At 34.1% G+C, this 23238-nt stretch overlaps 4 protein-coding genes across 5 annotated transcripts in view; 1 reads left to right on the forward strand and 3 right to left on the reverse strand.

The window, feature by feature from the left end:
- Positions 1-2063, reverse strand: part of LOC104800587 (high-affinity nitrate transporter 2.1-like) — a 2626-nt gene extending 563 nt beyond the window's left edge. The window contains 4 exon segments of the mRNA XM_010523435.2: positions 7-424; positions 427-481; positions 937-1052; positions 1161-2063. Coding sequence (XP_010521737.1) covers positions 7-424; positions 427-481; positions 937-1052; positions 1161-1970 — 1399 coding nt within the window. The 5' untranslated portion in view covers positions 1971-2063.
- Positions 2064-4417: 2354 nt separating this feature from the next.
- Positions 4418-6464, reverse strand: LOC104800588 (SNF1-related protein kinase regulatory subunit beta-3). 2 transcript variants are annotated; one of them, XM_010523438.2, is made up of 5 exons: positions 6258-6464; positions 6042-6128; positions 5818-5967; positions 5055-5144; positions 4418-4951 (listed from the first exon to the last, which is right to left on the reverse strand). In XM_010523438.2, the coding sequence occupies exons 4-5, from the start codon at positions 5079-5081 to the stop codon at positions 4631-4633; spliced, it is 348 nt and encodes a 115-aa protein (XP_010521740.1). In that variant the 5' UTR covers positions 5082-5144; positions 5818-5967; positions 6042-6128; positions 6258-6464; the 3' UTR covers positions 4418-4630. The 2 variants fall into 2 exon arrangements, with proteins under 2 accessions (XP_010521740.1, XP_010521739.1); XM_010523437.2 differs by lacking the exon at positions 6042-6128.
- A 10300-nt stretch (positions 6465-16764) lies between these two features.
- Positions 16765-19747, reverse strand: LOC104800590 (ruBisCO large subunit-binding protein subunit alpha, chloroplastic). Its single transcript, XM_010523439.2, has 8 exons — positions 19572-19747; positions 19018-19198; positions 18698-18819; positions 18409-18616; positions 18148-18293; positions 17741-18047; positions 17186-17637; positions 16765-17097 (listed from the first exon to the last, which is right to left on the reverse strand). The coding sequence occupies exons 1-8, from the start codon at positions 19623-19625 to the stop codon at positions 16810-16812; spliced, it is 1758 nt and encodes a 585-aa protein (XP_010521741.1). The 5' UTR covers positions 19626-19747; the 3' UTR covers positions 16765-16809.
- A 3057-nt stretch (positions 19748-22804) lies between these two features.
- LOC104800591 (BEL1-like homeodomain protein 8) overlaps positions 22805-23238 on the forward strand; it is a 4303-nt gene continuing 3869 nt past the window's right edge. Inside the window, exon 1 of the mRNA XM_010523440.2 lies at positions 22805-22964. The gene's annotated coding sequence lies outside the window, so the exon portion shown is untranslated. The remainder of the gene's footprint in view (positions 22965-23238) is intronic.

Genomic DNA, 23238 nt, shown 5'->3' on the forward strand with positions numbered 1-23238 from the left:
CGGAAAAAGCCGGCAGAAACATGGACCCCCATTGAGGGAAATGCACCAACGTGACCGGCAACGTGCATGCCACGATCATCACGCCCATCCACGTCAGCCCTTCCTCGGTCGTGAACCTGGAGGTCGAGAAGAAGATGAGCTGGGTCAGGCCCGAGCCGAAGTTCCCGCCGGCTCCGGTGAGGCCGGAGATGATCCCTAGGGCTCGGCGGGAGACGAAGGGGACGATGGCGAAGGTGGCTCCGCAAGCGGCTTGTGCTCCGAAGGAAAAGAGGATCATGGCTACGATGGCTGTGACCAGTGTGTTGGCTCGGCCTAGCCATACGCAGAAGAGACCACCTGCGGTTTGGATTATCCAGAGTGTCCATAGCCGACCTCTCATGCCGAAGTACCTTGCGGCTATGTCCGAGGCGTAGCCACCGCGGCCTATATTCTAGGAATAAAGATCTATAGAGATCCTGCTGTGTGTAGCTTCAAATGGAACCTGCAAATTAAAAAAAAAAGTATTTAAAATAATGAAACTGTGTGATATGTGTATGATTTAGGTTATGTTTTGTTGAACAAGTACTTTGAGAGGTAGTTTTGCAAATTCAAATTAATATCCCCTCCTTTTATAATCATCCTAAAAGGTTTGACTTTTATTCTTCAAAATTATAACGACCCACAATATGAATCCAAATAAGATTTTACAAATTCATATTTTATAGTGTGTTCATGTTACAAAAAAAAACAAGTTCGAAAAACTTAAAATGATCTAACAATATTCATGTGTTAATATTATGTGTTTCAAAGTGAAATGGATATATATATATATATATATATATATATATATTAATACTATCATTACAAATCACCAGTATATTTGGTCTGACCAATATTTAACTCCAAGCTTAGATCATGTATATATGGTTTGGAGACTTGATATGTACGGAAACAAACCTGTCGAAGAAGTATTCGGCGATGACGTTGTCCGTACTCAACTCAACTCCCATGGAGTATCCGTACAGAAGAACAAAGACCCATGTCCTGTAATTTGTGATCGCATACCACAGAATCTGTACATCACAATCACAAACATCAAGTCACACAACTAGCCCTCTTCAAGATCAAGATCATAATATATATATATATATATATATATATATATGTGTGTGTATGTATACCTTGGAGAATTTGTCTTTGGCGACATCTCCCTTCTTCTCCAGGACACTCCGGTTGCCATCGGGCAGATCTTGACCTAACGTGAGGACCAAGATACCCATGATGATGTGCAACCATCCCGGGATGAAGAAAGCGATCCTCCAGGCCGTGAAAGGCGTCGAGCCAATGCTCCTGATGATCTCATAGACCACAGGCATCAGCAGCTGAGTCACCCCTCCGCCCATGTTCCCCCACCCGGCCGCCGTCCCGTTCACCAGACCGATGATCTGACTGTTGAACATCGTGCTCATCCAATACTGACACGACACGAACGTCGCCAGACAGAACCCGATCATAAACCGGACGGTGATGTAGCCTCCGGCATTGGCCACGAAGCTCATGGAGAAGACGGTGGGGGCCGACAGCATGACGAGGAAAGCGCAGCCGTAACGCGGTCCGAGGAGGTCGCAGACGGCTCCCATCACGAGCCTCGAGAAGATACTTCCCGACACGGAGGCGACGCCGGCGTTTCCGATGTCTTGTTTGGTCAGATTGAGATTCTCTCGGATGATCGGGACGAGAGGAGCGGCCGCGAACGTGGAGACGAAGCAGGTGCAGAAGGATATCCAGGAGAGGTGGAACGTCCTCATGTGAGGTTTGGCGAACGAGAACAGCTTGAAGACCTTCGCTTTGTGCTCAGAATCGACCGGCAAGTCGAATTTCGCTGTCGTATCGGTCGGAACCATGGGAGAAGCCACCGAGAAGGCGAAGGACTGTTCTTTTCCGGTGACTCCATGCATGGAGCTTCCTGGTTCTCCGGCCGAATCACCCATTTCTTGAAATCTTTTTTCTTATTTTTTTCTTAAATCTCAAGAAATTATAAACCCTGAATTTCTATACGAAAATGGATTTCAGGATGTGTTTCTTTTTCGCCGGGAGACGAGGTTATATATATATGTAAATGGTGTAAGTAACGTTGACAATTTAAAAGAGCCGATGGAGATTCTCAACGGTTAACGTGTAACTTTTAAATATTTATTCGTAGGATTCCATTTTCGCCGCATGCATCTACAGAAAGGTTTGATAACTAATCGCTCGCTTATCTGAAAGGTTGCGTATCCACGTGGCTAATTACTATTACACCCTTTTATATACATATATATACACACTGTTCCGTTTAGCGTTTCTACATATATTAGATCTATATATTAAAATGCACGAAGTCTTTTATACTAAATGTTTCGTGTACAGTGTGATAATACGTACAAAATAACCTTTCATATATGTATTATCATAGCAACATAAATGATAATATATATTTATAGATTTAGTATGTAAACGATAGTACTAGATTAAATCACGTTAATATATAATTACGATAATATCCTTATATATATGCGACCATATATGAACCGATAAATTCACATCTATTTTCTTTTAATAACGAGCACCGGATCTTCTTGGACCGACTAATCTCCAGACGTGTCTTCTATTTTTATTTCATTTTGTAACAAAATTGCATGGGGGCATTATCGGAATTCCCTCTCCATTGTTATAGAATCCAATCCATGTTACAAGAGAGAATCATATTATCTCGCCATTAAGTAAATTGATGTCTCCTCGACGGTCGGATTAAGTGTAGCTTAGCTGGAGATTAGCTGTCTCTTCAAATCCCTAACGATTGCTTTAGACTTCAACGAGTTTAATTTATGGTTTTGGTATATACTTTTTTCAAAACTAAAAAATTTCAACGATTAGACCAAGCTATAATTGTGAATTAAAATGTATATAATTTTCAATTCTGACGTCGAACCATTCATCCGAATACATGTTTACAGACTAACAACTCCCTATACCACCCAAAAGATATGTTATAAAATCTAAAATTTTAAAATTTACACAAAAGGCTTTCTTAATCAAATACGTGAAAATATTTACAAAAAAAAAGATCTAAACCTTTAGATTTCTGGAACTCGCACAAGTTTGTGAATGTATGACATATATTGACAGGGGAATTTATACGTAATACGCTTTTATGTACGAATTATACGTGTGTGTATATATATATCTGAATATATATATATAATATGTATATATATACACGTATGGAATTACGTCGGTAAATTGGGCAAATGATATGGTTTGTCGTGAGACGCGTAATTAAATGTCAACGGCCTTGATAAATCTGGCTGACGTGTCGTCGCTCCCTCAAGTTGGGGATTTAAGAAAAGACAAGAATGCGAAAAGTCAACTTGTTGATGAGATCATCGTCCTTAATTATTATAGCATTTACATATGTATGCGCATATGTGAATATGTGTGTAAGTATAGCCTGAGGTGACGACATTCTACGAGTGGGCAAATAATATCGCATTAGATATTTATCATTGTGATAGTTTACAAGCATTTTACATAATAAAAAAGGTAGTTAAAATTTGTTGGTTGGTCAAATAAAAATCAAATTGACATTTGGTTATCCGAAATAAAGATTTACAGTACCTGTAATTAATTTGATAATTCGATCAAATAATCAAATAAGAATGTAAAAAAAAGTTGTAATGCCATTTTCAGGTATGCAATTTTTGTTTTGTTTAGTCCAAGCTAAGGTTTATTCAATACAATAAGTTCTACTTGGTAATGCATGTGTGTGTAATTAGTATGCATACACCAATGTATAATTCTAATTAACTTAATAAATTAATACCAACAATTTCATAGTACCCCTTCGGCCGTACAAGAGATTATCCATTTATTTTATTTATTATAATTTATTTTTTCATGACAATTCATTCTTGTGGGTTGTCAACTTGTCATCTCTTAATCTAACAATAAAAGACATTCACACTCTTATCATTACCAAATTGAGATGGTGACGTATATATATAAATTTTTTAAAGTATTACATTTAGAAACTTATGGCATTAATTAGCCGATTATTATAATCGTCGGTTGAATCCACCGGTCCACGCATGCGGCCGGACACAGAGAGGATGGAATCTTGATGGATTATAAGAATATTCATTCACATAAAATCAAATGAAGATTATGTTATTATATTGGTAATAGTAGAAAACCATATGGAACATGTAATGGCCGCTAACGTGCTTAACCGTCCGGTTTGATTCCCGAATAAGGGATTTATTTGGTCGAACAGGGAGCGAACCGAAATCGCCAATAAACCGCACGGATATAAAAGTTTAGTTTTAATGAGATATTAAAAATCATGGTCAGATTATCGAACTCGGTTAAGCAAACCGGTTTAGCAGATATAACAAGCAGATAAAAAAAAATATCTAAAAACGTTTACCCCTTAAAATGCAGGTAATTATACAAAAGCAACGAGATAGTTTCAAATTTCAATCAAGTTACCTAACCAACCACCGAACTGAATCGGTAAGAGAGAATAACAATAATAAAAAAGAGAGTCTAACCCGCTGGTTTCGTAAACCGGGCTTAACCGGACAAAAGGCCAAATCCATAATGGCTTAAAATATCAGACACTGGCATTATTACCTCTTCTTTGAACCGGTTTGTAAAGCACAACGGTCACGTACTTAGACCTGAACCGATGGGTGAACCCAAGGGCCACGACAGATCTAGGGGCCTCACGGTTTTCGATGTAAAGATGGTTCAGGACGACGTTCTGAGGTGAAGGAACCGTCTCTGCGCTTGCCGGGAACCCAACCAGAGACTGCTGAAGGTGAGGTGGGACTGATGGAGGCTCTCGGGATTCATCTTCCGTTCCAGGGTTTGCATTGTCGTAGCTCGAGGCAGGCGATATCGGAACTTCGAACCCTGCAACTGTCATGCTCTCCTGTGTAAGGAAAAAAAGAAGAAGAAGAGAAGATCAAGAACTGTTTTTTCTTGAAGATTTTGCTTCTGGAGATGATTTTTTTCCTAATGTTTCAGTGGCTTACATGATCTTGAAGGTATTGATTGTTCATGTTGAGAAGGTCTCTCGCTGGTAATGCGGTAAAACCCCCACGATGAATGTACAAACTATCGGGCTGAAATGGAAAGAAAGAATGAAAGATAGAAAGAACCGTTACCGTTATTAGCCGAAACAACAACTAAACAGATGTCAGAACAGTTCTACTCCATATAAGACTGTTCCTTTTTTACTAACTGTCGATGATAACGTACTCTCGAGGCATTTCAATCGCATATACGAAACTTCTAAAACCCATAGACACACAGCTAAAAAGCCCTAAAAGAGCTCGAAAATTCAGCAAGAATAGGTATTTCACTTTCTTTAACATGCTTTTCCTGTAATGAAAACAATAATCATCGACTATGTAACCACCAATACACAAAAAAGTAAAGAGTTTACGGAACATGAAGTTGAAAAAACATGAGGAGAGAAATCAACAAACAGCTTCTTACAAAACAATCATCCAACTGAGGAATTGAGAGGATAAAAAGATTCTCTTGCCCTGAATCCCTAACCTAAACCCCAAGAGTGAGAGTGACATTTCCTGCAAATCAACTCGAAGATAAACAATCAACGGAGGACGCAGACTGAATGCAACCAAAAGCTACGTTTACAATACCCAGATACACACAAATTAAAGCATGAACCCACGAGCACAGATTCAGATACCCAGAGAAATACAAATATACATACACATCCAGCGTCATATTTCACTGATCTGAATTCAAAATTCAGAGAAAAACACATACCTTTGAGACCTAAGGCTTCGGTTACAGGTTCAACCGAGGGAACAGCAATCTCTGTATCCCTTTATTTGGATGCAGTCGAGGATCTTATTCTTATGGGCTCGACGATTTTGGGAAGACGGTGCGAAATTTTCCCAAATCCTAAAATCCCACCTGCGAAATTGAAGCATGCGCCGGTAAAATCAGAGAATACCCATCAAATAGCACCGCAAACGAAATGCACCCACCTTGCGGAAAACCCTAGAAATCTCCGGCGGAACCCAGATTTTGACGGAGAAATTAGCCGAAAAAGGCCGAACTTTTAAACCACGGGTCTTCGATAGACGGCGATTTAAACGAAAACGTAATAAATTACAAGAAAACGAATAAACTTCAGACTGAAAATGGCGGAAAACAGAGAGAAATCAGAGAGCCATAAAAAACAAATTGTCAACAAACTTCACCTAATCCTAGTTCTTCCTTTGCTCAATGACTGGTAATGGAGCTCCGAAGCAGATTTCTTCCTTCGCGTTCAACCGCGACGAGTATCGTGCTGTTGCTTATTGTCTCCAACTTTTCCTCCCTTTTCTTTCCTGGAAAAAAAAAATCGACTCTTTCACGCTTCCTCAAATTTTTTTTTTTGGGACAATAATTGTCACAACACAACTTGAATTACAGAGTTGTAAAAAAAAAAACTATAAAATCTGGAGATGTTTACAAGTGCATAACTACATTAACTCCTTTACTCCAAGTATCATATTTGGAATATTCGTTTCTTTATTTAGAATGCCCTTTGGTTTTCTTTTTCTTTTTAAAATTCTAAATTCAAAACACTAAAGTTTATTTATGTGAACAAAAAACAAATTCATTGGACGACGTAATTTTTGTTGATTATATGACCAAACGGAAGTGCGAACCTTTTTTCTGTAAGGCTGGGTTAAATTTGAAGATGGGCTTTATTGGGCCAACTGTAGTTTTATGGCCCAAATCAATTATCACACTCAATTTGGCCCAGTCCAAATTCATTTATATTTCTATTTAGGGTAGTCTATAATCATATATATATATATATATCGTCGACTATGAATATGTGTTCATGTAACATCCATTATATATATAATCAACATACGTCTCTCAAACAATATATATGCATATATATATCTATACATATTTACACACACATATATATATATATGCGCACTTGCTTCCATGGATAAATTCTAAAATATAATACAGTATAATTTCTCCTTTTTTCTCTTTCTCCTAAAATTTAACAAATATTAAATACGACAGCCAATAAAAAATCGAAACGTCATTTGATCTCACTACACATTTATAGGTAAGCGTGTGAGTAAAGTACGTCCATGTAATCATATTCCATAATATATATTCATAATTTATTATTTTAATATCGTAAAATATAAACTAAAAATATGAACATATGGTCTAAATATTTACCGTCAATTTTTTAATTTGTATTAATTATAATTTTAAAATTATTTAATATTTAATTTAATTCAATATTATAGTAAAAAGATTAACTAAAATGAATAGATAAAAAATTATACTTTGTTATTTTTTATATTTATAAATTAAAAATATATCAACTAAAAATAGAATATTATTTATTTTATAAAAACTTATACTCGTGCAGTTCTTTTCAATTCATATGTTTACTATTAGTCAACAATTTTCATCCATAAATACAAACATATTAATAAAAATTAGATTTTACATCCAACTTTTAAATGTAAATCGTTTACATTAGTATTAATTAGTTTTTTTTACTATAGTTGAAATATTATAAGATTCAAAATAAAAATTGAATATAATTATTCAAAATTATTAAAATTAAATTATCTTTTGATTGGCTGATATTTGGAGCATAGCAGGAGAAAAATAAAAACAAGAATTTCGACTTTAGTGGTGAATAATGTCTGCTAATTGAACAATTGATAAAAGCAATTTAATTATGTATTCTCTTTGTTCATCCTTCAAAATCATAATTATAAAGAAGATTAATAATTCATTTATTCTTTGAATTATTGTGGAGAAATTTGGCAATCTGTCATTTTCATTATTATTTTTTCTGTCAGATTCTCAATCTCATAATTTTTGTTGACAATGTTCTTGTTTGGTTTCCATTTGGCGGCTGCTACCACACGCTTGAATCTAAAAACAATAGGCTACAAAGAGGCTTATTTTTTTAAATTTATATTAAATATGCGTCAATTCCATTGAATAGAAATCCAAGATAATTTGATCTATTTAGTAAACCTTTTCATTCCTATCATAAAAATAAATTACAATTTTCATCTAAATTGGTTAGTAAAAAAAAATAGATTTTTCTTAACCACCTTTCTTTTTAAAAAAGTAATCAATAGAAACTTTTATAAAGTTATTGAAAATTCAAAAAAAAAATGTCACATTTACAATGAAAAAACAGCAGGATATTTCGCTGTCATCAATTTTTTTCTTCTGACAAGTATAAGAAATAAATAGGGAAAGGAGAGAAGATAAGGACCCAAAAAATAAAGGGAAGGGTAAAGAGAGCTGGTCCATGTACAATCAATGTCTCTTCTTTGATACCACCGGTCACGTGGGGTGGAGGGTCCTCCGTCGCAATTCCCCACTCGAACCACCGTGTGTGTCACGTGAGCTCCTCCCCTCCCGGGGGGCCATCCCCCGCCGCATTTATCATCCTCCTCCTCTACCAAACCATATCTTTATATCTTTATTTTCATTACACGGGTATAGTTTTATTTTGGTTAGGTTTAGTACAGTATAATAAGTTGTAGAAATAACACATTATATATAAGGTGAATATTCTAGATTATTATATATATATATATTCATATATAGATAAGAGTATTTTTAATATTTTAAATTTTAAAGAAAATCTGAGCATGTCCACGTAAAGAAAATCTGAACATCTTCAAAATTATAATATATGAATTTACGCAGGGAAAAAATGAAAGTTAGATGAAAGAAACAAACGTGGGGCAAAGAAAGAAAAAGGAGAAAACTTGGGGGTCAAAAACATAAGATGATATAGTTTAATGAAGGACACGTCATCAAAACCCTAAGTGGCCAACAAGTTTTAAAGAAAACCTGAACATGTCCACGTCAGACTGTACGGAATCTGGGTCCCCCTCTCAGGTGGACTCGGCGTGATGCGAATCTGATCCTTTTTTTTCCATTTCTTTATTACTTTTCGGCAAAATATGTACTATCTTCCATAAATTCGTAAATTAAATTGCTCTTTATCAATTGTTAATTGATGTTCAATCAGGAATTTGTTGGAATTTTGAACATTGTTTTTAGCGAAAGTTTGTGTCGTTTGGTCTTACAGAAATGCATAAAATGATTTAACAATATATTTTTTTTAAACACCATTTTTATTTTATTATGATATTACAAAACGTTGAGAAATATTTAGAATAAAATTTGAATATATTAATTATCAAAATGAATGCTACAGTCGTTATCTTTAAATTTTTCATTTTTTTTGATAGATTCAATTTATTTACATTGTAGAAAAGAAATTATATTCTAATTCATATAATATTAAATTATTAGTTATATAACAATCTACACTGATTTAATGTTATATATTTTTTGTCGATTTTTTTCAAAAATATTGTTTATAAAAATATGTGATTAAAAATTCATGATATTCCTTAACTAATATTTAAAAGATGATATGGATAATTTGTGTGGTGATGGTGGGACTTGGAATGATGGCACATAACATATCGTATTCTTAAAAAATATCATATAGTTTTGTTTGTAATCTAATAATAATTAGAATCTTTGCATAAAATACATAAAAACCATGTTAGATTAAATGAGTTAAATAATTATACAATAATTTCATGTGATGAAATGATAAAAAAATATAAATATTTTTAAGATTTTAATATTGAATCATAAATAAAATTTATTTTATCGACTCGTACAAACTACAAAGGATTTTAATCAATTTAAGAGCATATTCTTTTAATCACCCTTTATTATTTAATTAATCTATCAAATTTATGTCAATATAAAAAATTAGAGGAAAAAATAAAAATAAAAAAATATTATTTCTAGAATTAATTATCAATATCATATGATCTATTTATTAAAAAATAAAAATTTTGAGATTAATTATTTCTTATGTTGTTATGTAGAAATCAGATCTCAGAAACTTCGTTTTGTGTATTTAATATAAATTCGTTAATAATTCGTCAAACTAATGATCTATATATAAATGTAGAAAAATAAAACTCTATCGATTGCATAATCTTCGGTAAGCTCAAGAGAAAATTGGTAATCTACTTGCGGAAATCATTATGTGGCCTAAATAAAATTAGAAAAATGAAAGACAAAAAACCATAGGAAAAAAATTAAAATAAGATCAAATTATATTAAAATTAAAAACAATAGAGAGATAGAGATAGAATTGTTTATATTCAAACTTCCAATTAAAAACCCTAAGTTCGAGAGAGAGAGCCACGTTCACAAATCAAGACCCAAAACACTAGAAACTCACCTCGACGCTGCGTTTGTCGATTAGTGAGCCAATTTCTTAATCATGTCATAATACCAATCAATATAAATAACTCAGTCCTTTTTTTTTTAATAATATTACGTGAAGATTCGTATCTATAAATAAAATCTAAATTAGATCTTTCAATTTTCTTATCCGACCCACTCATAAATGCACAATAAAAATTTATTTGTTTTAATTAGACATATTTAATATCCCAAAAGTTCAACCCAAACAGATAACACCATCCTTTTTGTTCTGAATAAAAAATGATCAACTCTTTAGTTGGATAATAGATTGTAATTCAAAATTTTATTCTAAAATAACAATTTTTTTGTCAAATAAAATAGCAATTTTTGGATTAAATGATAAAACATTTTTGGGATATATTTAACAAATAGATCTAGAAACATTTTCACATCGATCGATGTGGAAATTTTCAAATGATCAATTAATCCATATGCTAAAGTCTATTTAGCAAGATTATAATCAAATCATCAGTTCATGAATTATAATATATATTTATATATTTATATATATTGCTTGAAAATTTTGTGTATGAGAATGTATTTCATATTTTTAACTCAACATGTCTTTATTAATATTTAGTTATATGCTCCTGCCTTCATAGAATATGCTAATCTAGGACAAATATTAAGGTAGTTATATATATAGGACATGGTTTGTTTTTGGGCGGTCATACAATTTGTCATGTGTTAGGTGGAGATTCCGAAATCGTACTTAAAAAATTATAGATTTTCTCATTTTTCTATAATTTGAGAAATCCTTTGGAAAAAAATAAAAAGAGAATTTTGTATATTTTAATAATTTTAAAGCTAGTTTTTATCCTTTATTAGAAAATAACCGCCGTTCAATTGTATAAGATACGATTTCCTTAATCCTAGACAGTACAAATATATGCCATTGTAGTCCCAACTAATTTTATAATGCTATTACCAGTCAAATTCTAAATGTTTGGTAGCATATTGATATAGTAAATATTGTATGAATTGTATACATTCTTTCCATTGTATCAGACTTTTTAGCGTATTTATAATTTTATTATGATTTAAAAACAAGTTTTTTGGTGTATAGGTTTTGGTTTTAGTTTTACACACATTCAGTGGTCTATATTTTTATATAACACAACAAAGACAGCAGCGACTAAAATTCATTGGCCCAACTCTGTTTACACAGATCAGCTTCAACCAATCAAAAATCGAATCAACAATATATTATATTAAAAATTTACAAAAAAAGGCCAACAGCTGTTTATACACATCCATATGACATATCTATCCGTGTATATATATATATATATATATATATGTGTGTCTGTGTATACACACACAAACTATCTGCATTAGCGTTACCATCCTCTCTCTCTCTCTCTCTCTCTCTCTCTCTCTCTCTCTCTCTCTCTCATGTTTTTAGCTCTCACGAGGTCTTTGGCCAGTGCGCGTCTTGGGGACCCGTTTCTTGTTCCAGGAACACGAAGACCTTTTTTTCTTAATTTACATAAATTTATACGTATTTATTTAAGATATTTCTATGATGAGATGAATTTTTTGCGGTTTTTTTTCTATAATTCGAGCTATACATATATATATATATTCAAGAAGCACAGATAGAGCGACGTTAGGGTTTGATTCTTCAATTTCTTTTTTGTGTTTTTTTTAATGTTAATATTTTTTGTGGTTTCAGTTGGAAGAGATCGAAATTGAGGGCACAAGTCACGTAATCACTTTATGGTTCATCCAATTATTACAAGCCATCTCAACCTTTCCTCCTTATTTATCGCCTCGAAAAAAATAAAGATAATTTTATGCATTTTGTTTCAGCAAAAAAAAAAAAATCAATATATACATGTGCATATACATATATATGTGTGTGGAGTAAATATGGGAGAACTATTTACATGATACATATATTGGTAGAGTCGACAAACTCAGTTGAGTTGTAGTTCAGTTCAGTTCAGTTAGAGCCTTTGTTTTCTCTTCATATGTGCGTGGAGATCTGATTAATCTGTCTCCCGACGAGATTCCTGAACTGATTTAAGTTCAAAGATCTGTCTTTTTTCCCGGAGTTATCGGCACGAACACAGTCGTCGTTTGCTGATGTAGCATCATCAAGATTCACATCTGTAGATGAACGGTGATGATTCGCTCTCTCCGGAAAGTGAGAATCTTGATGATGCTGCATCGGCAACCGATGGCTCTCTCTCTCTCTTTCATATTCATCGGAGATCTCCGCGTTTGATGAATCTTAGCTTCAGGTGGGTCATTTTTCCTAGTTTGTTTTTTAAAAATCTTTTGGGATCTGTATATTCCTCTAATCGCTTGTTTCGTGATTCTATATTTCATTCGACTCTCTTTGTGGTTCATGAGCTAAATCAGACATAATATGTTGCAAGTTTTATAATCTCCATCTAGATCTGGTTCACTTCACACAAGTCTTCGATCGATTCAATTGTTTTCTTGAATAATAATCTTTTCCTGTATATTATATATCTATATATATATATGGCTAATTTTTTGTTACTATTCGTTTTTGCTAGTCTTCACAAGCCTAGCCCCCAACGGATTCACAAAGCTTCGTTTCATGATTAGCAAGGTAAGAGACGATATAATCATTGATAATTCTTTTATGCAGTTAAATAAAAATCTTATGTATATTTTTAATTGATACTGAGAAATTTCTATACTTAGTTTCCTTGTAATGAAAACAGAAATAAAATTTAAGAAAAAAAAATGCAAATTAATGGAACTATAGAAAAGTCTTAGGTAGGTGTACACTCTATGTATGGATGGTTTCTCCAGTTAAAGACAGATTAAGTAGGAGGCAAACACATACCATGACACACTGTCAAATGTCCTCTGCTGTCGTCTGTTGGCATTCAGATCGCCCAATCACATTTCGTTAGTGGACCAAACACTTCTTTTGTAGTCCCACCTATGTATAGGTTTTCACCTTTGTACTAGATGATGAACACTCAGCCATATATATATAACCTCCCCTACTCTTTCTTGTAGGATAACTATATATATATATATATATATATGTTTAGGATTGATCATAAAGAATATCATTTTGGTAATTACAAACAATAATCAAGAGTTAATAAGATTGTTTCCTTTGCATGTAGAAAATGTTAGTATGAGATCATGAATATAGAGCCAAGGGTGAGTAATGACGATACCATTTATTCTAATCACGGATATCGATCATGCTAATTTACTGATTGAATCTTAACGTATTATACAATCGTGGACTATATGTGGTTTGAACCATTCACATGTCACGAGCACGCCGAGAGATTGATTAAACTATACAAGACCGGCAATTACTTTGATGTTAATCTACACAATTAGATGTACGGATTGGTGTTGTGATACTTTTATGCATCAACTGCCATTGATATGAATGTATGCCATGGAAATGTGTGTACCTCTCCGCCACCGTCCAAAGTCCAAAACCCTATGTATGGTCCTCTTGTAATAGAAGTTGTACTTTTGATTGTCTCTAAAGCCAAAGTCATATATCTCTTCTATCTTACACGTATATACATAATAAATGGATTTTAGTTATAATATTTTTCACTTAAATCCATCCTTGATCATCCTAAATGGATTAGCCGAAAAGTCTAGCTATGTTCATTCGTAGTTATTTCGGTATATTTGAATTAATGTGCTGGTCGCTCTAGTTAATGTATGCCTTAAGAAATCACTGCATGTGATATCAAAGGATTTCTAATTTATTTGATATGTGTGCGCACCCCATCTTTGTATAAGTCTAGATAGATTAATGGATTGTTATTTTGCATATTTACATTGTTGAGCCTCTATATACATATAAACTCTCTTTATTTTAAGTTAAGCACTTGATATATGGTTGATGGGATCCCAAGTTCTTCAAGCAAATTGGATTCTCTTTTCCTTTTGGATCACTCCCTCTTTACAAAATGCCTTTTTTTTTTGTTTCAAGATGGTTTTGGGATCTGAACTTTCACTTTCCATAAATGGAAATGAAATCTTTTTTTCTCTTGTTGGCAAGGTTATGTCATCGTCTGCCATTCTTGTTTCGTTTCTTACCAAATCGGATTCTCAAATCTTACTTTCTGATTTTGGAAACTCTACCCTTCCACATGATCTTCCAAATCTTTCTTGTGATGCACAATACCTGTTTTGCTGCTTAAAATTTATTCAAGTTTTTTTTTTATAATTCTTTGCTAAGTGTGGTTTCTTAACTTTAAATATATTTACATTTTATTCGGTTATTGAGTCAATGGATGCAGAATCTCCATTGCAGAATTCTTGAAAGATAGCGAAATAATTCCTTTGCAACATTCTCTTGCATGCATTGAATTGATCTTTCTAATCGTTACAAGAACTTGAATTTGGTTTTCCCTTTTTCTTGTAGTAGCAAGTGAGAGTCCATTTATGTGGCTGTCAAATTGTACCATTTGTACAGCTAATTAAAGGAAGTTCATTTTGGTTGATATGGTATTTGTGACACATTATATGTGTTATGTATATCAATGCTGCATATGTGTTTTATGTCTGTGTACATATATATACATACATATATAATATAGTCATGTGTAACTTTATATACAAAAAGGAGTAAAATGCGTGTTAATATGTAGTGGATACATTTTCATGTAGGTATTTGCATGCATATAAAGCACGCTTTTTTTTGTAATAATGAACTTTTTTTTATCATTTTATGATGTTTATGTATTTACTGTTTATATATATATATATATATATATATTTGTGTGTGTGTGTGTGGTCCTTTTACTTGGAAAGCTTGCAATGCACTGAGGGAGTGAGGACCATTTCTCTTTCTCTGATATATATATGGACCGATCGAGAGGGCTATACTTTAATTATTGCAAATACGGAAAGCTTTAATTCGATGTGGGTTGTATCACTCATTGAGCCTTCTAATTAGGGTTTTAGTATCATTGATACATTCCTATAAATATATTTGATTTCCCCAAATAAATATATGAAAATTGATATTATTATTAGCTTATTGCATCATACATAGAATCAAAGAATTCCACACGAATTACTAGTTTCTAACCATCAAGCTTAAAACAAAGCCGAGTATATACATATATATATATATATATATATATATATATTAGCATCATTATCTAATTTCTAATCGTGTTCATTTTCTATGGTTAATAATGAAAATTTATCTCTTATCTTTCCTTTCCACGGGTTGTAGGAGCTGTAATATAGTAACATTTTTTTATACCCAAAAGACATAATTATTTGTGGTAATTATTTGCTACTATCTGAATAATTGATTTTGATTTTCAAAAACATTTTCGAATAATTTCTAAATGTTTTCTCAATGCTGCGGAAGAAACTAGTGAAGCTGACAGTCTATTATCACATATTTTGATATTTGGACCTTGTGATAAATTCATCACAAGATGTTGTCTTCCCGATATTACGTCACATACAATAATTAGTAGCTTATGTGAATGCTCTTTAAGATATTCTAATATATTATTTACACCCATCCTTGTCTAGTTATAAAATTAATCACATTCTTCTCATTTTAAAACAGAATGTAGCGAGATTTAGGCATATTAAATACCCATACATTAATCTCGTTTAGAACTAAAGACTAACATTTTTTAATATGATATTTTGTCCCTATGGATACCTCTATAATGATTTGATATCGTCTCGGCTACACATCATCACGTTCACATCACGTAAAATCAAACTTCATGCCGTTTTTTAGCACTCGTTCGACCCACTTTCATTGAACCGTGCAACCGAGAAAGAAACGAGTGGGAATGAGTCGACTCGGTTTCACATAGAGCAACTTTATTTTGACGTCTTGGTAACGCTACCCGAATGAAACATTTCGTTTTCTAGCTCTAATTCTGACCCAAAAAATGCTCATCTTGCACCCCCGATGAAAGTCAACACCGAGGACAGTGTTTGGCTCAAGTTTGGGGGGTTGTGCAACCATCATCCATTGAACCATCAACCATCACACGTAAATCATGATTGCATGAGTATAGTTGGTTGTACATAGATGTCCATGCATAGCATTTGCATACAGACTAGTTGCACATCGGGTGATCATCACGTACACAACCATTCCGTTTGATTTGATGCTGGGCTAATAATGGAATGATAAAGTATGTTTGCTTGAAATAGTCTTAGGAACTAGACTTAGGAAATCCTAAGAGTACGGATGGATTGTCGAGAGAGGCGGAAATAGCGAGTATGGTTTTGAGAAACCCGAGATGCATGTGAGATGAGTCGTTGTTTAGGAATCGACCGGAACATAAGTAAGAATCATACGCCCATGAATCTCCATTTAATTTATTTAAAAAAATATATATATATAAGAAAAAGAAAAAAAAGAAAAAAAAACAGAGAGAAAAAAAAAGAAAAAAAAAAAAAAAAAAAAAAAAAAAAAAAAAAAACCCGCCATATGATGTTTTCAAACTACACCATGAGGCCCTGGGGAGGAGCAGCGGCAGCAGCCTTAGGTTTAGGTTTCTCCACGACGATGGCTTGAGTGGTCAGAACCATTCCTGCCACCGAGGCCGAGTTCTGAAGTGCACATCTCGTCACCTTCGCTGGGTCTATCACTCCTGCCTCCAGCAAGTTCTCGTACTTATCGGTCATGGCGTTGTACCCAATCTCCCACTCGCCAGCCATTATCTTCTCCACCACCACCTCCCCTTCAATCCCCGCATTCTGCGCTATCAGCCCTGCCGGCGCCACCAATGCCTGTCAATTCCACAGATTCTTGATCAAACTTACGGACTTTTGACATTAATCATTGGATTGAGAATTTGGGTATGTTTTGTTTTTCTACCTTCTGGACAATATCTGCTCCCAAACGCTCGTCAGGGTCCTCGAGTTTCTCCTTGATGGCTGGAACCGCGGTGGAGAGATGGACCAAGGCGGCACCACCGCCCGGCACAATCCCTTCCTCGATTGCAGCGAAAGTTGCGTTCTTTGCGTCCTCGATACGTAGCTTACGGTCCTCTAGCTCTGTCTCGGTTGCTGCCCCTACCTTAATCACAGCTACCCCTCCAGATAACTTTGCTATCCTCTCAGCTAGCTTTTCGGAGTCATACACTGAATCTGTCTCTGCTAGCTCTTTCTTCAGCTGGGCAATGCGGGCTTGTAACTCGTCCTTGGAAGCTGCGTCCGCTATGATTGTGGTCGAGTCCTTGCTAATGGTGACTTTTCGGGCAATACCCAACTGCTCGATAGTCGTGTTTTCAACCAGTAAGCCCATGTCACTGGCTTGGTACTCGGCTCCTGCAGAATATGAGCACAACAAAAGAGACATCAGATGAAACCCTGCCTGAAGTGGGAATTGCTCCAAAGATTTGCCATCCTTTTACTTTTTAAGTCTGCTTACCGGTAAGAATTGCAATGTCCTGAAGCATAGCCTTCCTCCTCTCACCAAAGCCAGGTGCTTTAATGGCAGCTACATTGAGAACACCTCGGAGCTTGTTCACGACAAGCGTAGCTAAGGCTTCCCCTGTAACATCCTCCGCTATAATTAACAATGGAGCCCTTAGCTGAGTTGTCTGCTCCAAAATCGGGATTATGTCCTTGATCGCAGAGATTTTCTGATCGGTGATCAATACCCTAGCATTCTCGAACTCAACCAGCAGTTTCTCAGGGTTTGTAACAAACTGAGGCGAGATGTAACCGCGGTCAATCTGTAATCCAAACGAACAAATCAAGTTATCTGATGTGAACTTTGAGTGAGAACAGCATAACTGTCGAGCTCTACTATGGCGGAAAGCCATATTTCCAGACCTCCATTCCTTCTTCAACTTCGACAGTCGTCTCAAAAGAGGAGGATGATTCGATGGACAATACACCATCGGATCCAACCTTATCAATTGCATCGGCGATCATCGTTCCCACAAGCTCATCGTTTCCAGCAGAGATGGAAGCGACAGCTGAACACAAACACCACATATGATATAAATAGACATAGAAAGCGGAAACACTTCAATGTCACAAGAAGATGTCGAACTTACAAAGCCGTGAAATGAAAACACATAACAAATATACCTTTGATGTCATCACGACCTTTCACAGGCCTGGCTTTCTTCTCCAGCTCTTCTATCAAACCTTGCACCGTTTTATCAATTCCTCTCTTGAGTGAGACGGGGTTAGCACCAGAAGTGACACTCAGAAGCCCTTGTTTGATAATTTCCCGGGCAAGGACAGATGCGGTGGTTGTCCCATCTCCAGCTGTATCATTAGTCTTACTGGCAACCTTCACGACAACATCAGCTCATCAAAACATCACACTGAAGATAGCATGAGGAGAAAATACAACGAGGAAACTTCAACCAACCTCCCGAATAAGAGCTGCACCAGCGTTTTCCATGGCATCAGGCAACTCGATAGCACGAGCAATGGTCACTCCATCATTCACCACCTTGGGGCTTCCAAATTCATCCAAAACAACGTTTCTCCCTTGATAGTAAACAAAAACGACGATAAGCAAAGGAAAGGAAATGTACATTTCACGAATTACAAGCTAGAATGCACAACCGATTGAGATACCAAGCGACTGAACTCGTTACAGGGCATAGAATGAATGAATTCAACATTGCTCAACTCCATAGATGGAAGATAGAACAAAGGGGCAAGCAAAGAAATAGGAAATGATACCTCTAGGGCCGAGTGTGAGACCAACAGCGTCTGCAAGCTTATCGATCCCAGATTGAAGCGCAGCTCTAGAGCTCTGGTCAAAGGCGATTTCTTTAGCATTTGCCTTCACCACGAAACGTCGGCTCGATTTCCTGTAGCTTACACTCTGCCCCTGCTGCTGGTTTCCTCTTCTCAACCTTCCCTGCACGAGCAAGATAATACCCCAGTTAACGCTTCACCACAACGAAGGGACATAATAGAGAACCCACATAACAATTGGGCAATCTGAGAAAATGGGACACGATCACGAGCAAAAAGATCTATCTTTGACAAACCCAGAAACTCAAAACTCCCACAAATGCCAAAAACACCAGAAACCCATTTGAGTTAGACATGAAACAAATCCGAAACCAAGTGACAACCGAACGACATTCGTTTCTCCAGAAGCTGACGAAATGCGTGACGGAAATCTGATGATCCCGTAACAGACGCCAAAAACGAAGTAAATACGAACCATTTCTCCGATAAGCGCTGGAAAACGCGTAAAAGGGAAGAACCCATCAAAAGATTCCCACCTGACGAGGAGAGCAGAGGACGGAAGCAGATGAGAGAGCGTTAGCAGACGCCATTGAAACTGTAGCGATGGAGCTTAAGCGTATGAGTTGTCCTGGAATGTGGACGATGAGGGCAAGACCGGACTAGAGTTTGGGGGTTAGGGCTTTAGATTGAGGAAAAGGTTCCAGAAGATTCTCTTGCGTTTGGTAGAAAGTTAGAAACAACAAAACACACCCACCCAAAAAACAAATAATATTAAAATTACTAATTGCATAAACACCCTCCCATATATTTCAAAATGTATATTTAGGCATCATATTTTTATCCCTGTCAATTCTATATCGAATTTACCATTTCCAATTAAAATTTGCAGTTTTTTGTTTTTCGAGTTTTTGTTTTCATTCATTTTATTTTTGATGTAATTGTTTCACTTTTTTGTTTTATTTTTATGTTGCTATAAATTTTTAGGGTATTTTAGGGTATGCTATTTTGAAAAAAAAATATTAATGAACATTAAAACGTGTTAAGGAAACAATGACAAGAGAGAGGTTCTACCAATTTCCTGCAAAATTAAAAATATGTGGAAAGTTCTAATATAGGGTCAATTTGAAAAACGAATTAAATTTTGTTGTTAGGGAAATTATCATTAATAGGTCGCGTGTAAGTTTTTTTACTGAACTGTTAATTGCTAAATAGGTGAAATTGTTGATAATATATATAATTAAACAAAACATAATAGTGTATATGCTAATTTAATTGTGCTGAACGATCCATTATAATTTTGTACATAACATGGGCCTTTGGGCCCGTATGACATATGCTTTGTTTTGGGCTTATGGATTTTGTTTACACGAATCTCGTCGTTAAACGAAATATAGTATTTTTCCTTCTTATGAAATGTGAATAAAAAATAAGCTTCATTTGTTTTTTTATACAAATAAAAATATACCAAAGTTTTCTTCAAATTAATTATTTTCGATCATATTTTTTCATATTAATAAATCATATTCCACAAAAAAAAACTTTGACCAAAGATAGATTAGAGGAAAAGTCATTGCGTGGTGTAATGGAAGATATTAAGTTTGTAAATATTCTATTACATATCCTAGTTAGTCTTGTTATGGATCTAGAATAACACACAATATATAAAATAATTAAATATACAAATTAAATGATAAAATTTAATTAAATCAAATTAAATAAATATTCTACTCCTTTATGTATTTTTTGCTTTTTGTTTTTATCAACTGTCGTTGTTACACCCAATGGTGCATGTTATATGCATTATAAGGTTTTGGAATGTAAATAAAGATGGAATATATAAAAAAAAATATTGAAAATTTTGGGCATTTAAATACCATATTATATTAGCACAGTGGTCTGACTTTTTTTTTTCTTCTAAAAAGGTAAAATGGCTAACTAATTTAAATATTGATGGAATAAAATTATTAGTTATAAAGTGGACTGGAGATAACCTCTGCCAGCGAGTGCCAGTCCTTGAACTGTGAAACGTCAATCGAAGACATAAATAAAAAAGAATCAAATAAAACAATTAAATATAATGTCAATTTAAACAAACAGTGACTGTCAAAATTAACATAAAGTCTAATTCAAATTAATTTAAATTGAATTGAATATACAGTGATTTATCCTCCTATCAACATTAATTATGACGTCAAATATTTAGGTCACTCAACTGACGGTCGTTCTTTCTGTTGTTTTTCGTTTCTCGAAAATAATTATCTTTCGCTGTTCAATTAAAAAGCTTCCTGATTAAAAAAAAACAGTTTTAGAATTTTAAACATCATAACTATCTATATAATTATTAAATCGTAAACGTATAATGAATAAATCGAAACTTTTACAAAATTTTGACAACCCAGTATACGAATGTAAAGATAATAGTCATATCAATATTTTTGAAAAATCTTATTTTATAATTTATATTGAAAATAACATCGATTGATGTGAAAATTTGAGGTCACATTTATCGAGGTCGCATATTTTTTAATTAAAAAAGTTATTTTTTCCTCTTTTTCCCTCAAAACTAAAAAAAAATTAAAGGCAGATAAAAAACGGGAGTGCCACGTGGAGGCCATCGAACTGGGAGTTAACGCAGTCAGTGAATCTGATGTTTTTGCTTCCGTCACATTCGCACAATCCCGTAGACCACGTGGGTTACACAGTTTTCTATCACAGCTACTTCTGATTGGATTGTCATATAGGCCCGGTCACCGATGCTATATCTTCCCTGGCCACCGTCCGATCCTCATCTAACGGTTACTATTTCGTTTCGTATTCAACTTATAACTGTGCCTTTTTTTTTCTTGCTCGGTGTAACTTCGTATTTACGTCAGATATATAATTCTTATAACAAAAATAGCAAACACCACGAAAATGGTCATAATATTTTACGAACGTCTCATCATCATTTATACTTAAATGAATATACCGAGGAAAAAAATAAGTAACATGCTAGAATTCTTTACTTTGAAAATTTCTGTTAAAAATGAAGAAAATACTCACAAAATATTCGAATTTCATTTAACGTATAAAATTGGACGTAAATCGAAATATGATTTTAAAAACTAATATATAGCAAATTGAAATTTATTATAAAATTAAAATCTCAAATTTTGTTAGCTTTAATTTTATAGATCAAAATTATTGAATTGGATTTATTATTAATGTATAGAATAAAAGATAAATTTAAATGAAAACAAAAATATTTTAATTAACATACTATTCTTTATATATATACACGTTAATGAAATTGATTTTCTGTCTAATTTTTTAGTTTAATATTTTTAATGTAATTTTTTTACTTAAAATATAATTTGAGGTCTTAATTAATTTCAGTTAATTTTTTCCTCCCACAAATATACTGAAATTCATATATATTTCCAATTATTTTCAACTTTTTTGCATTTATAAGAATTCAGGAGAGTTTACAACAGCACAAAGTAGAATTTTTTTTTTTGTAGTCAAACGAGTGCTCTTGATGATTTTACCCTAAAAATAATCATAGATTAATGAGTTATTAATGCACGAGGATAAGTTAGCTATCAAATCCTAACCTTTTTTTATATGCTCTTTTGCAATGCGATGAGAAATTATTTAATTGAACTTATTACTTTTAAAAAATTATAAAACTAAATAATAATTAGAAGAAAAGTTAATAAATGACCCGCCTTAATACGTTAAGACAGCTATTACAGATTTAAGCAATCATTGCTCTTTCCTTCTCTCTCTATGTATACAGCATACAAACACCTCTCTTCCTTTGCCGAAGCTCCGATCACTTCTTCTTAGTTCTTCTTCTCCCCATCTCTCTCTCTCTCTTTTCTCTTTAATTTTCGTCGAATTTTTGATTCCATAGTCTCCGAGATCTAACATCCTCGTACCATTCTCAGGTAATACGAAAGAAAAAGGAAAATAAATCTCAGCGCTTATCAGTTCACTGTCATCTTGTCTTGAAATCGAACTCAGTTTTTTTTTTTTTTAATACACAACCAAATCTAACTCCGAGTAGGTTATGTCTTCAGGAAATTATGTGTCAGTTTTTTTTTTCCTTGGAAGGTTCTTAGGGTTTCCTTGTGAGCCTTTTTTTTTTTTTTTTCGCTAAAAGCCTTGTGGAGTTTCTCTTTCTCTGGGTAGTTTTCACTTCTTCCGATACATCCATATGAC

Source organism: Tarenaya hassleriana, unplaced genomic scaffold (genome assembly GCF_000463585.1).
Source record: "Tarenaya hassleriana unplaced genomic scaffold, ASM46358v1 Cleome7, whole genome shotgun sequence".
Lineage (NCBI taxonomy): Eukaryota > Viridiplantae > Streptophyta > Magnoliopsida > Brassicales > Cleomaceae > Tarenaya > Tarenaya hassleriana.